A 13,411-nucleotide genomic window follows, 5' to 3' on the forward strand; every position below is an offset into this window, starting at 1 on the left:
ACAAAACGTAATTAAGAATATTTTACGATATTGAAAGAAATTCCAATTTGGGCAGAAAGAGGAATTTAATCAAAATCTGGAAAGACGCAGTTTAATTTCTAGCTAACCAGTGATGGCTGTGATGCCCCAAAGCCCACATGGTTAAGAGAGCCTGGCTTTTTGATCCGCTGGTGCTGCGTTAAGTGTTGTGGGAGCGTAATCAATACACCACCTTCTCTTCTACTTTGCGGTCAGGTGGAGGGAATTTTATTCCACTTTCTGCAAAATTTCCCGGTGTCTCGGTAGGGGCTAGAGGATCTGAAGGTCTACCAGCCTCCAGAAAGGCTCTCCTTTTTCGTTTACCCTAGGAAGCCACCACCAGCACTGCGCCCCAGCACCCCGCCGAGCGCGCGCGTCCGGAGCAGCTGAGCCCGGGGTGAGAGCGTAGACGCGGCGCCGGGCGTGGGGCTCGCCCCACCCCGCCCCGCGCGTCACGTGCGCGAGGATGCTAACTTCCCCCTCCTCCTCCTCCCCCGGCGTCTCCGCCGCCACAGCCTTCTCCTTCTGGTGAGGGTGCGCGAGGCAGACCGAGCGAGGGGGACCGAGCGGGCGGGCGCTGCCAGAGCCCGCAGCCCTGGCGCCCGCCGCCGCCGCCCGGACCTCCGCCGCAATATGCCGCCGCGGCCCTCTGGCTCTCGGCCATGGCGAGGCTCAGCCGGCGCGTCCCTTGCACCCTGCTCCTCGGCCTGGCCGCGGTGCTGCTGAAGGCGAGGCTGGTCCCTGCGGCCGCCAGAGCTGAGCTCAGCCGCTCCGACCTCAGCCTCATCCAGCAGCAGCAGCAGCAGCAGCAACGGCAGCGGGAGGAAGCTGAGGAGGAGAGGCCAGAGGTGCCCGGGGCATCCTCTACCGTCACTGCTCCCGGTAGGTCCCGGCAGCCCGGCCCTGCCTTTCCTCCTCTGGTCTTGCTGGCCTCCTCGCCGCTTCCCTAGCCAGATGGTTTCCCATCGCCTGCCTCTACACCCCCCCCACCCCCACCCCCCCAAACGCCTGCCTGCGTGACCCGGATTCGGGCTCTGCTTTGGTTTTGGGAATCTGCCCTTTGGGTGGTGAGCTTTCTGGGAAGCGCAGAGCACTGCAGTGAGGTGGGGAGGGGTCGGGAGGGATGGGAGTGAGTGACTGCCTGGATTGATTTTTTCTTCTCCCTCCCTTCCTGAATTTTTCCCTCCGCCCTGCGAATGATTGTACACACACACACACACACACACACACACACACACACACTCTCAAATCCTTTTAGCCTTCTGTTCTTTATCCTTTTCTCTCCTAGAGACTGAAAAATCTTGCAGTAGACACCCACACACCCCTTTTCACCATCTCGCTCCGCCTATATATTTAAATTTAGCTCTGGAGAAAAGAAATCTTAATTTATTTTATTATTTATTTCTGTCTCTTCTTATCCCGGGAATGGTTGAAGGCAGTTTGCAAGAATGCCTTCAGTATAATAAGATGAAACAAACCAAAAAAGAAATAGGAGCTTGTGGCTGAAGGAAAGGGAAAAGGAGAGGGGGCTGGATGAGGTGAAGTCTGTAGCGGATGTTAGTACAGCAAAGCCTGCCCCCAGAGAGGGGAATCTCCTTACTTGTTAGTAGAAGGTAATGAGGCAGATTCTCCACACTATTCAGCTGAGGGTGAGGAAAGCCCTTTTGGTATACGTGGCTGTAACAGTCCCTCAGTTCCTGCCTGGTTCCCCTCCATTAAAGCTACATCGGTAAGCAAAAAGCTGGATTATCCATATTAATAGCTTCTCCCTACCCCCCAACCCCAGTCCCCTTCCCTACTGTAGAAGCTGCCTGCTCTTTGGAAAGAAAAAAAGCCATCAGTTTTTTTTGGCAAGTGGGCTTAGGTTTCTGCAAAACCAAAGTGAATTATAACATTTGTTTTCGCTTTAAAATCCTGCCTAGTAACGTTATACGAGATGCCGAAAATGAGATTTTAAAGAGTAGGGTTCGGTATCTTATTTTGTACTGTTTGCTCATCATCAAAGAGCAATACTCAGGTACACCAGCTGCGATTCCTGACACAGCCAGAATGATTTAATTTATCAGAGTGCTCTGAGCGTAGGATGAAATCACCAAAGTGTGCCGGAAAGCATGTGTTTCTGACACCCTCTCAAACCATTTAATAACACTTGAGCATGGCTGAAACTCCTGAAAGATGTGCTGTGTGTGGTGGTTTTCCTACCTGGCTTTTTATAACTGAAAGCGCTAACCACAGGGTACGGCGAGGCAGCGATTAGATATGCTGTTGGGTAAACTTAAGGAAATGAGAGATAGGAGAGTGATCGAGAGCCTGTCTTCATTATGGGAGGGATTTCATAAATGATGAAACAGAAGTCAGAGTGGTGATGGATTTTATGATTTGCAGTATATTTTTATTTCGATTTATCGTCTTTCAGGAATATTAGTTAAATGGGTTTTGGCTACTACCATATAGATAGGTTGTGATGAAGGTTACGAATAACGGAAATAATATGAGAAACATCTGTATCCAGCGTACGTGTGAAAATATTTGTTTTCTGATATTTGTGATGTAATATTTTTGAAAAGGGTTATTTTGGGGGAAACTAGCAGTTTTTGTCTTATTTACCTATTAGATTAATGGAGATAAAGGAACCATTAGCCAACAGATCAAACTACAGCCTGAAAAGTAACATAAGATGACTCTTGCATTTCCCTCAAAAACTCTAACCCTCCAAGCCAGTGGCAAACGAGAGCAATTCAATTGACTGCTGTTTTAGTTACAGGAGTATTTGGGTTGTATAATGAAACATAACCTATAAACAAATGAACTTAAAATGTTCCTCTGAGGGGCTTCCCTGGTGGCGCAGTGGTTGAGAGTCCGCCTGCCAATGCAGGGGACACGGGTTCGTGTCCCGGTCCGGGAGGATCCCACATGCCGCGGAGCGGCTGGGCCCGTGAGCCATGGCTGCTGAGCCTGCGCGTCCGAAGCCTGTGTTCCGCAAAGGGAGAGGCCACAACAGTGAGAGGCCCGCATACCGCAAAAAAAAAAAAAAAAAAAAAAAAAAAAAGTTCCTCTGAGCACATTGTGATCTCTAGGTTGAACTGGTCTTCCTGCTTCAACCTTTGCTCCTCTGTCTGTTCTCCTCACACAGTTAGTGAATTTTTTTTTTTTTTTTTTTGCGCGGTACGCGGGCCTCTCACTGTTGTGGCCTCTCCCGTTGCCGAGCACAAGCTCCGGACGCACAGGCTCAGCGGCCATGGCTCACGGACCCAGCGGCTTCGCGGCATGTGGGATCTTCCCGGACCGGGGCACGAACCCGTGTCCCCTGCATCGGCAGGCGGACTCTCAACCACTGCGCCACCAGGGAAGCCCTAGTGATTTTTTTTTTCCTAGTGATCTTTTTAAAAACATTAAATAGGATCATTTCTGCTCACAGCCCTCCCATAGCTTCCCATCTCCCTCACACTAGATGCCCAGACCCTGAAAATGGCCCACAGAGGCTGAGATCCTCTGCGGCCCTCTCACTCCCGTCTCCCTCAGCTCTGACACTAATTCAGCGCTGGGGCCACACTGGCTCTTTGTTTCTTCAGTTTGCAAGTGGGCTGTGGTGTGGGGCCTTTGCACTTGTCATTTTCTCTGCCTGGAATTCTGGACCTTCGATTCTTCAGGTTTGCTCCAATCACGCTAACAGAAGCCTTTCCTGACAGCTGTATTAAATAGCCATCTGCATGCTCTTTCCTACTGATTCTCCTCCATGGCACTTACTATCCTCAGCCCTTCTTGTAAGCCTGTCTCCCCTTACTAGAATGTAAACTCTCTGAGGGCATGAACTTTGCTTTGTTCGTTATTACATTGAATTATTACATATATGTCTAGCACCTAGAAGAGCACTTGCTACTCATAGGAACACATATTTTTGAATGAATGAATGAATGAACAAAAATGCTGGCATCAAGGATCTCCTTTACTTTATGAGTATTTGTTATTTCACATCTTGTGAAATTCTTCATTGGAATTTAGCAGGGTCATATAAACATAAAGAAATGTTAGGTAGAAATATTTGTAAGTGGAGGTTATAAAGTATATATATTTTGGACTTTTAATTTTAGCTAATTTCAGTGTTTATCTTGTGTTCACTACAGAGAACTGCTAGATACAATACTTAAGTCCACTTTTTAGGTTCTGTCAAGAAGATTCTTTACCCAGGTGCACTTATAATCCTCTTATGGGTATTAACATACCTTTAGATAGCTCTAGGAGGGTATTAACATACCTTTAAATAGCTCTGACTGAGCTTTAATTCATTCTTTGCCTCTGTGTGGTGCTTCTGATTCTTTGGACATGTTTTGTGAAAAGCTATAGGACTTTTCTCAGGCAATATTTAGAAAACTAATAAGACTTGTTTAGTGACTAATACATGATTGAGCCTCATAAGTCCGTAGTAGAGAAACTGACTGCTGACTCTGGTTACTCTGGATTTTATTATTTTGAAAATTTATGTCTCTTCATATTGCTGAGAAATAAGAAAGTGAGGTTAAAAGAAGTTGAATATGAGATTTTAAAAAATCAGGATGTAAAAAAAGTAAATTTTCATTTTCTCATTAACTTCTAAAACACCATCCTCAGAGAGTAATGAGAATAAAGACTAAGGTTGAGATCTGTTTTCTCCGGTGTCTGCAGCAGCTCTGATTTCTCCATCTGCACCAGTATTTGTTAGAAATAAATATTCGAGGGATGAGGGAAGAATTAATTTGGGGGTTGGTGGTAGCGGAGACAACCATATCATATTCAGTCTGATGGCCCATTAGATGGGAGGCATGCTGGGGATGGGGGCAAGGGGAGCTGGAGAAAATAACAAGCTCCATTTCAAATTCTCCATGCGAAGCACAGACACTGGGCATCTCCGTGGATTTTTATAAAAGTCTTCTGAATACAGAGAAAGCCCCTTGAGGGATATATTTTCACAGTATAAACATTTTTGATTGTACGTTTCACTGATCTATATTTTTAAACCTTTTACCTTGGAAAACGTCAACTATATAGAAAGTAAACAGGATAGTATTAAAAACGGCCCATACCCATTACCCAGCTTTAACAATGATCAAATTCTGCTGTGACTATTTCACTCACACCTCCATCCATTTCCATTATGTGGGATTTTTGGGGGGAGCGGGGAGGTAAAATGTACATACATTAAAATGTACATACCTAAACTGTACTCCTTTTTTTTTTTTTTAACAATAAACTATAGTTTATTGGGTGGGGAAAGTGGTGCTTGATTTACAGAGTTGCCACATTATATATATATGTTTTTAAATATTAAAAACATATATATATATATATCTATCTTTTTTTTTTTTTTTTTTTGCGGTACATGGGCCTCTCACTGTTGTGGCCTCTCCCGTTGCCGTCCGGATGCGCAGGCTCAGCGGCCATGGCTCACGGGCCCAGCCGCTCCGTGGCATGTGGGATCTTCCCGGACCGGGGCACGAACCCATGTCCCCTGAATCGGCAGGCGGACTCTCAACCACTGCGCCACCAGGGAAGCCCAAAATATATATCTTTTAATTGATGTTAGAATTTTATTATCACTCTATGTTTGCCTTACAAAAATATTCAAAAGTAATTTTCAAGTGAGCTTATGATTATATACATTTTGTAAGTATTGGTTTAAAAATATCAAAAGTCATAAAATGAAAAAAAGCTGTAAAAGCTACTTAATGGATGTCCATACTTCAGATTCTGGTATTAACATAAACTGTATTCTCTTGACAAATGGATATACCTTTGTAACCATTACCATATCAAGATATAGAACATTTATATCACCTTAGAAAGTTCCCTCATGCCCCCAGGCAATCTTTGCTCCTGACCCATTGACAACTGTTCTGATTGTTTTCGTCACTGATTAATTTTGTGTTTTCTAGACCTTCATAAAATAGAACCATATAGCATGTACTTTTTTGTGTCTAGCTTCTTCAGCTCAGTCTAATTTCCATAGGTTTCATCCATGTTGTTGCATGGATGTTCAGTAGTTTATTCCTTTTTACTGCTGAGCAGTATTCCATTGTATCAATTACTGCAGTTTGGTTTATCACTTCTGATGGATATTTGGGTTATTTCCAGTTTTAGCTATTGTAAATGAAGCTGCTACATTCTTGTACTTTTAAAGTTAAAGATTTTTTTCATATTCTATGTAGCTGGGACCTACTTAACAAAATTTAAAAATACTGAAATTCAGTATAGAGTATTACTGTATACTTTTTATTAAATTCAAATAACTTGATTTAAACTTTGATTTAAGCAAACCTGATTGAAAATCTCCTATCCATGAAAGCATTTGTTTAGTTTTTTTCCGTTCAAGGAATTTGAAAATCAATAGAGTGGGACTAGACATTGGCTGTTTTATCTAAAGTATTCATGCTTTGAAGGCCGTATTCCCAGATGGGGTAATTATGATTTCTTTCCAGGATTTTAATAACCAAAGGGAGCTATTTCTTGGTGTTGATTACAGGTGGAAAAACACATGCCATTGTGTTGAATTTCAGTCCAGTTTGTTTTAGTGGTGGTTTTTCAGTGTTCTTAATGTGCCTGAACAGAAACAACCAAATATTTTTCTGAAACAGAACTCTTCCCCCTAAGTATATAAATATTGAACTTCATTCTCTTTCAGCATTCTGACTAGGTACTAGCTGCAGTATTGTTGTCATTCATTGACCTGGCTTAGTGTAATGTGTCTTAATTTCCTTTCCTCCAAGTTGCCTTAGCTAGGAAATGGACATAATATTTTCCATCTGCTATTGATAAAAAGTATGCTTTGGAATAGTTACCTGGAAAATTCTAAAACTATGAAAGCTATGCATTGTAGTGAAATACATCATAGGCTTAAGAAAACAGCTTCTGTTTGCTTTGAAGATTCTGTTTGGAGATGTCTCTCTAATTGCCCTTTTGTGTAAGCACAATCCATATGTCCAAGGCATATCAGATTCTGTGCCTCTTAAATTTTTTTTTTTTTTTTTTTCGGTACGCGGGCCTCTCACTGTTGTGGCCTCTCCCGTTGCGGAGCACAGGCTCCGGACGCGCAGGCTCAGCGGCCATGGCTCACGGGCCCAGCCGCTCCGCGGCACGTGGGATCTTCCCAGACCAGGGCACGAACCCGTGTCCCCTGCATCGGCAGGCGGACTCTCAACCACTGCGCCACCAGGGAAACCTTTAAATTTTTTTTTTTTTATGACTGTCTATGTTATGAGGACTAGGCAGTATTCTTAACTACTTGTTGATAATGTCTCGGAGTATAATTAGGCCAGTTCACTTGGGCCTGAAATGAGGAATGGTTTCTGGGTGCCCTTTCATGTAGGGTAGAGGGTGTCAAGGAAATGGCAATTGCTTTCCATGTTAATAACGTGTCAAATCTGTGACCTAGTGAACCTAGACTGTAAAATGTCTCAGCAACGTCTTGGGCTTCTCTGAAGCCTTGAGTTGATAATGCCTGTTAATTTCTCCATGTTCAGTTTCTGTGTCTTGCACAAAAACCAAGATTTAAAATTAATTTTATTTATATGTGACAGATTTCAATTGTTATTTAATGTGGTTTTTTTTCTCAAGTAGGTTTCTATATCATGACACGAGGGTCTAATTTAAAATTAAACATTTGCCAGTATTATCAGTTATTGTACTTAGTTTAGTTTTGTTCCTATTCCTAGAGAAACAGCACTTAGAAACTATATAGTTTTAGTTCACTTGTCAGCTCTGCTAAAATTTAGAACACATATATAGCTAAGCCATTAGCAGTTCATATCTGTGGACCTAAATACTAGTTGGGCTTTCAGTGACCACTTGATCAATTGGAAACTCGTAGAAATGTCCAGCCTCACCTGGGGCTCATGCTGTAAGGCCTTTGGCTTACCTCGGGGGTAGGTGCTCCAGGGATGTTGTAGAATTCCATATTCATTGTTCTTTCTAAAATAAAATAAGACCAGTGTCCATGGTTTTATTCACACCTACCTGTCCTGCCACTTTTTTGTAATAGGAATGTGACACAAACAGAAACAGGATGGGTAGATGGATTATTTGTTTTTTCTAATGGGTTAACTATAACCAGGAGTTGAATAGAACCTGCAAAGGTCCTGGATTTTGTGACCCATTCCACCCTTGCCTGTTTCCCACCCCTGCCCCCAACTGCCAGTGTTTTTGAAAATGATAGAAATTAAGCTGTCAAAATATGGCTCTATATAGTTAAATGGATTATGTTTCTTCAAAACTTTAAACATGCTGCTAATGTTTTCATATTTGTATGAGTAGGATTTGTTTATAATGTCTGGGTGACTGAGACAGGATTACCAAAAGAATATCCATTTACTGTAAAAATGAAGTAGAGGGAGGCCACACTTTTTGCGTAAGGGGAAAAATGTCACCAAGGATAATGGGTATCGTACGACTTATTTAATTATTTTACTAAGTAAAATGAACCATGCATGGATCAATAAGTGTGTCATGAAGCACAGATTATGATTAATTCAGTTTGTGTGCCTGAAGTTAAAAAAAATCTATCTGGTCACTTACTTTTAAATGAATTGGTGTATTCCAAATATTTGCATTTAAAAACAAATTACTTCTCCTCATAAAATAAGTACTTTCCAAAATATATTTTACAATATTTTTGTGCTGTTAGATTCTGGACTTTTAGCAGAAAAGCTATGATTTAATAATTCCCCAAATTCCAGTGTTTCTTTAAAGTAATCAGAATTTAAGTCTCATTCATAATCATATGCAAGAAAAGTATCTCTGTACTAATGTTTGAAACAACTAATCTGATCTTCTAATGCTATTTATAACGAAATGATGTCTAATATCAATTAAAATATGCAGTAATTTAAAAAAATGAAAAGTTTTCACTTCATAGATTAAAATAAGACTTGGAATCATAGGCTCTTGGAATTGGGATGAGGTAGAAATGACCTTCTCCTAAGTGCTTTGCTCTGGCAGTGTTTTAAAAGTATATAACATAAGCTGGAACACATCCACGTCTTTTCTTTTTTTTTAATCTGGTAATTTGTAAATTTTCTTTTTTTTAAAGACATTTTATTTTTTATTGAAGTGTCACTGATTTACAATGTTATATTAATTTCAGATATACAACATAATGATTCACAATTCTTAAAGGTTATTATACACCATTTATAATAATTATTAAATATTGGCTATCTTCTCTGTGCTGTACAATATATCCTTGTAGCTTATTTATCTCATACATAGTAGTTTGTACCTCTTAATCCCCTACCCCTGTCTTCCCCCATCCCTGTAAACACTAGTTTGTTCTCTATATCTGAAGTACTATTTGTTTTATTTTTATTTAAAAATTTTTATTGAAGTATAGTTGCTTTACGATGTTGTGTTAGTTTCTCGTGTACAGCAAAGTGATTCATTTATACATACACATATATTGAATATATATATATATTTTTTCAGATTTTTTCCATTATAGTTTCTTAACAAGATATTGAATATAGTTCCAGTGCTATGCATTAGGTCCTTGTTTTTTATGTGCTACTCCTAAATTTCTATATGTTATTCCCAAATTTCTAATTTATCCCTCCCCCCGCCTTTCCCCTTTCGTAACTATGTTTGTTTTCTATGTCTGTGAGTCTATTTCTGTTCTGTAAATAAGTTCATTGTATCATTTTTTTAGATTCCACATATAAGTGATATACGATATTTGTCTCTCTGACTTACTTCAATTAGTATGATAATCTCTAGGTGCCACATTCACATCTTAAAAGAAATTGTGGTACCACCTGGCAGTTACAGATTCTGATAAAACTGTTACTTAAGGATAATTTGATGATTTTCTTCATAGCAAATATAACTAAGATAAGTGAGCTTTTTAATAGTTTTTCCCTACCAATGGATTCAATTTTGTGAATCAGAATAGTCAAAAGAATGTGCCTTTTTAAATTGCTTCTGTGCCATAGTATTTCAAATAGGAAAGAAGTCTTGTGAATCCATAAAGTTTGGTAGATATAGGGTGTCAAGATGTAAAAGGTGAAGATTTTGGAGGCTCATAAGAAAAGAAGAGAGAGGTGATATAATTCACTGTGACAAGTTTGAGGGGAGGTCAAGTAAATTCATAGGGAGAGAAAGTACTCACAAATGGTGAATCTTCTTCTCCCCTGTTTGTATAAGGGACTCACTGTCCCTTATACCCTATATGGCAGAGGTTCTAGGGAACCAGTGGAAGGGTGTAGAGGGTTTATGAGCACCCTGAAATTAATTATACAATCTCAGTTATCTAGCGTTGAGATCATCTGTAAGATTTTCAAAGGAATCCTTGACCACCCCCAAAAGGTTAAGAAAACCTGCCATGGTTGATTAGACCTTTGTAAGTGGACTCAATAAGAAAAGAACAAAGGTAACGTTCAGACTCAAATAACATTTTTGTGTTTTCTTAACATGTGAGGTTTCTGTTATTGTGTACATGTGATGGGTAAAATTAGTAAGCGTGACAGCAACATAACCCGTCCTGCCAGAAGGCCTTAACCCTTGAAGAAACTGATTGTGTGGGATGCACGTACCTTGGTCGATTCTTTCAACCTTTGGCTTTTCTTTCAACCTTTGGCTTTTCCATTCTGTTTGTATAATGTCTACCAAAATGCAATAATTATCTTTTGATAAACCATATGACTCTGAATTGTTTTATATCCAGGTTTCATTATATAATAACCTAGTGGGATATCTTATACCTGAAAAAACCCTCTGTTCAGAATTTTTGGCAGTCAACCCAGAAACTCTCTGCATCTTGGCTCCTGGCTCTTGCACTGAAGGATAGGGTCACTAAGACTAAGTTAATAATCTTAATAAGGGCTCTGATTACTTTGTGATTCATCCAGTCCCTCAGGCCTGATTATAAACTTCAATGCATTTTAGCAGATGAGGGCCTGCCCTGGTTGTTATTAGCCTTCAGAGAAGGCATTTGTAAAAACCTAAGCCATTTCCCACCTGCTGAAGCAAGTATTAATCTTTGGTTTTTTAACAGTTTGGGGGTCAAAATAGTAATTTCAGGCTACTGTGATTTACGTCTGTGATCGAACTTGCTCTTTTCATCACCAGTGCTCTTCTCGACTTTCAGAATTAATATCATCTCTAAACTCATTGAAACTCATGTTTTCCTTATTTACTTTTTTTGATTCACACCTCTCCTGGTTTCACTAATAACTGACTACATTGGAAAAGCTAGATGCTAGGAAGAGTGAATAGCAGAGCGATTCCTTGTTTTGAGGAATGGATTTATATTGCAAAATTTTTCTTTCATTTGAAAGTCCAAATGGAAAAATTTGTATTTCAACACATTCTGATGTTCCAAAGATAAATAATAGCATGTGCTGAGACTTGGAAAGCTACAGCTTCAGAGAATGGCACGGGGGCACAGACAGGGAGGTCAAAAAAGACATAAGCTTCCCCTGACAAATCCATCTTACTGTGGCCTTTGTGTTTCCTGTATGTAAGGACTGGCTCACAGACTGGAACTGTATGCAGGGACTGTATATGGGGCCCTTCATGGATCCAGCAGCTTAGAGATAGATCTGACAAAGGAAGATGAAAATATGGTGACCCAATTTACTCCCCTTTCTTCCCTATCAATATCCTTTGTCAGTAATACAGTCTCAAGTCTGTAACTGTTAAATAATTTGCTATGCAATAATTACATTATATTGTAAAATTATACTTAAGTATTATAGGCATAAAATATTTGATAGTGTAATATGTAGGTAATTAAAATATCTTTATATTCTAAAAGTAGAAAAAATTTTTTTCCATTTAATTTAACATTCTCTCTTCTCATTCTCCTCTCTCACAAGGTGATCTCATCCACTCTAGTTGCTTTAAATACCACCTATATGCTAAGACTTCCCAGAGTGCACTCCTGAATATACCCACCAATTATTTTGACATCTTTATGTGGATAGATCACAGGTATTTCAGTTTAAGCATGTCTAAGTCTGGACTCTTCATTTCTCACCAGACCTTCCAGGATAAAAAAAAAAGTCCCCTTCTTATTTTTTTTAAACTAGGGTCATCATGCTGTACATTACCTTCCAGAACTTATAACTGGCAGTTTTCAGCTTTCGACCACCTTCACCATTCATCCTTCCTTTTGTTACTAAAAACTCCACTGTTATTAAAGTGCCCCTCTGGCCAATAAGGAGAGTGGAGGGTGCTGTCCTTGCCGCTTCCTCTACCTTCCTCTCCTAGTCCCTCACCAAACCCACCAAGTCTGTCTCCTAAATATTCCTCATCTGTTAACTTCTCTTCATCTTCACTGCCCCTGCTCTAGCCCAGGTCACTCTTAACACTCTAGTTCAGGTTAGCATATTAACTGGCCTCCTTGTTCCATTCTTGGTGCTCTAAAAATCCATACTCCAGTTATGGGAATCCTCCCCCAACACCCTACAAATAGTGTTTATTTTTAAGAACAAGTTTTATCAGGCTTCCCATGACATTGAGAACCAGTGACCTATAAGGGCCTGCATGCTTTCCCACCCCAGTCTCAGCTCCAGTTCTCTGTGCCTTGAGTGTGACAGGTTTTGTACCTCAGGGCCTTTGTACAGGTTGTTCCTCTGTATCTCTGCTTGCAGTACTTCCCTGATCCATCCAACGCACGCACACACACACACACACACACACACACACACACACACACACACACACACACACACACACACACACACACACGCACACTCACTCTCTCTCTCTGTCCTGGCTAAATTCATTTAAACTTCAGGTATTAGCTTAAGTGCCACTTCGTTTAAACAGATTTTCTTTAGCTTTCCAATCTGAGCTAGGTTCCTCTGTTAATGTGCTCTTGTAAGCACTTCCTAATCACTCATGGTCTGTAGTTGATCTGTAGCTAGGCATCTATTCCATAATTCCATATTTGTCTTCACCTCTAGATTGGAAGCAAGATGAAGCCAGGTGCAATAACTGTTTTGGTTGGGAATTGTATTCCTGTATAAATAGTTGTTGAGTGAATAAATGAATGACTGAATAGAGATAGATATTTGTGCAGTTGATTATCTTCTTTCATCCCCAAGCTTGAGTGGACTTCTCTAGAGAGTATATGTATGAAAAGAATATTATATAGGGAAAAGACTGTAAGACATGCAGAATGAGTGGCCAAAGTATGCAGGTTTTATATCAAGAGCAATTCCATGATTTGAAAAAAATATACTGAAAGAGGAACTGGTATTTATTTGGAGTTAACACATCATATGTTGGTTTATATGTGGGGCTAGAGATAACATAAAGATTCATACAGTAAATGATTTCATTTTTTTCTTCTTTTTTTTTTTTTTTTTAAATCTCACTAATTGCAGAGAACACTTGGTGGAGACAAAGAGAGACCACAAATCATAAC

General features: G+C 40.3%; 1 protein-coding gene across 1 annotated transcript in view; it reads left to right on the forward strand.

Annotated features, from left to right (window-relative positions):
* The first annotated feature begins 373 nt into the window (after window positions 1-373).
* Window positions 374-13,411, forward strand: part of FAM171B (family with sequence similarity 171 member B) — a 63,909-nt gene continuing 50,871 nt past the window's right edge. The window contains exon 1 of the mRNA XM_004276917.3: window positions 374-900. Coding sequence (XP_004276965.1) covers window positions 681-900 — 220 coding nt within the window. The 5' untranslated portion in view covers window positions 374-680. The remainder of the gene's footprint in view (window positions 901-13,411) is intronic.

This window comes from Orcinus orca, chromosome 7 (genome assembly GCF_937001465.1).
Source record: "Orcinus orca chromosome 7, mOrcOrc1.1, whole genome shotgun sequence".
NCBI classification, from domain to species: Eukaryota; Metazoa; Chordata; class Mammalia; order Artiodactyla; family Delphinidae; genus Orcinus; species Orcinus orca.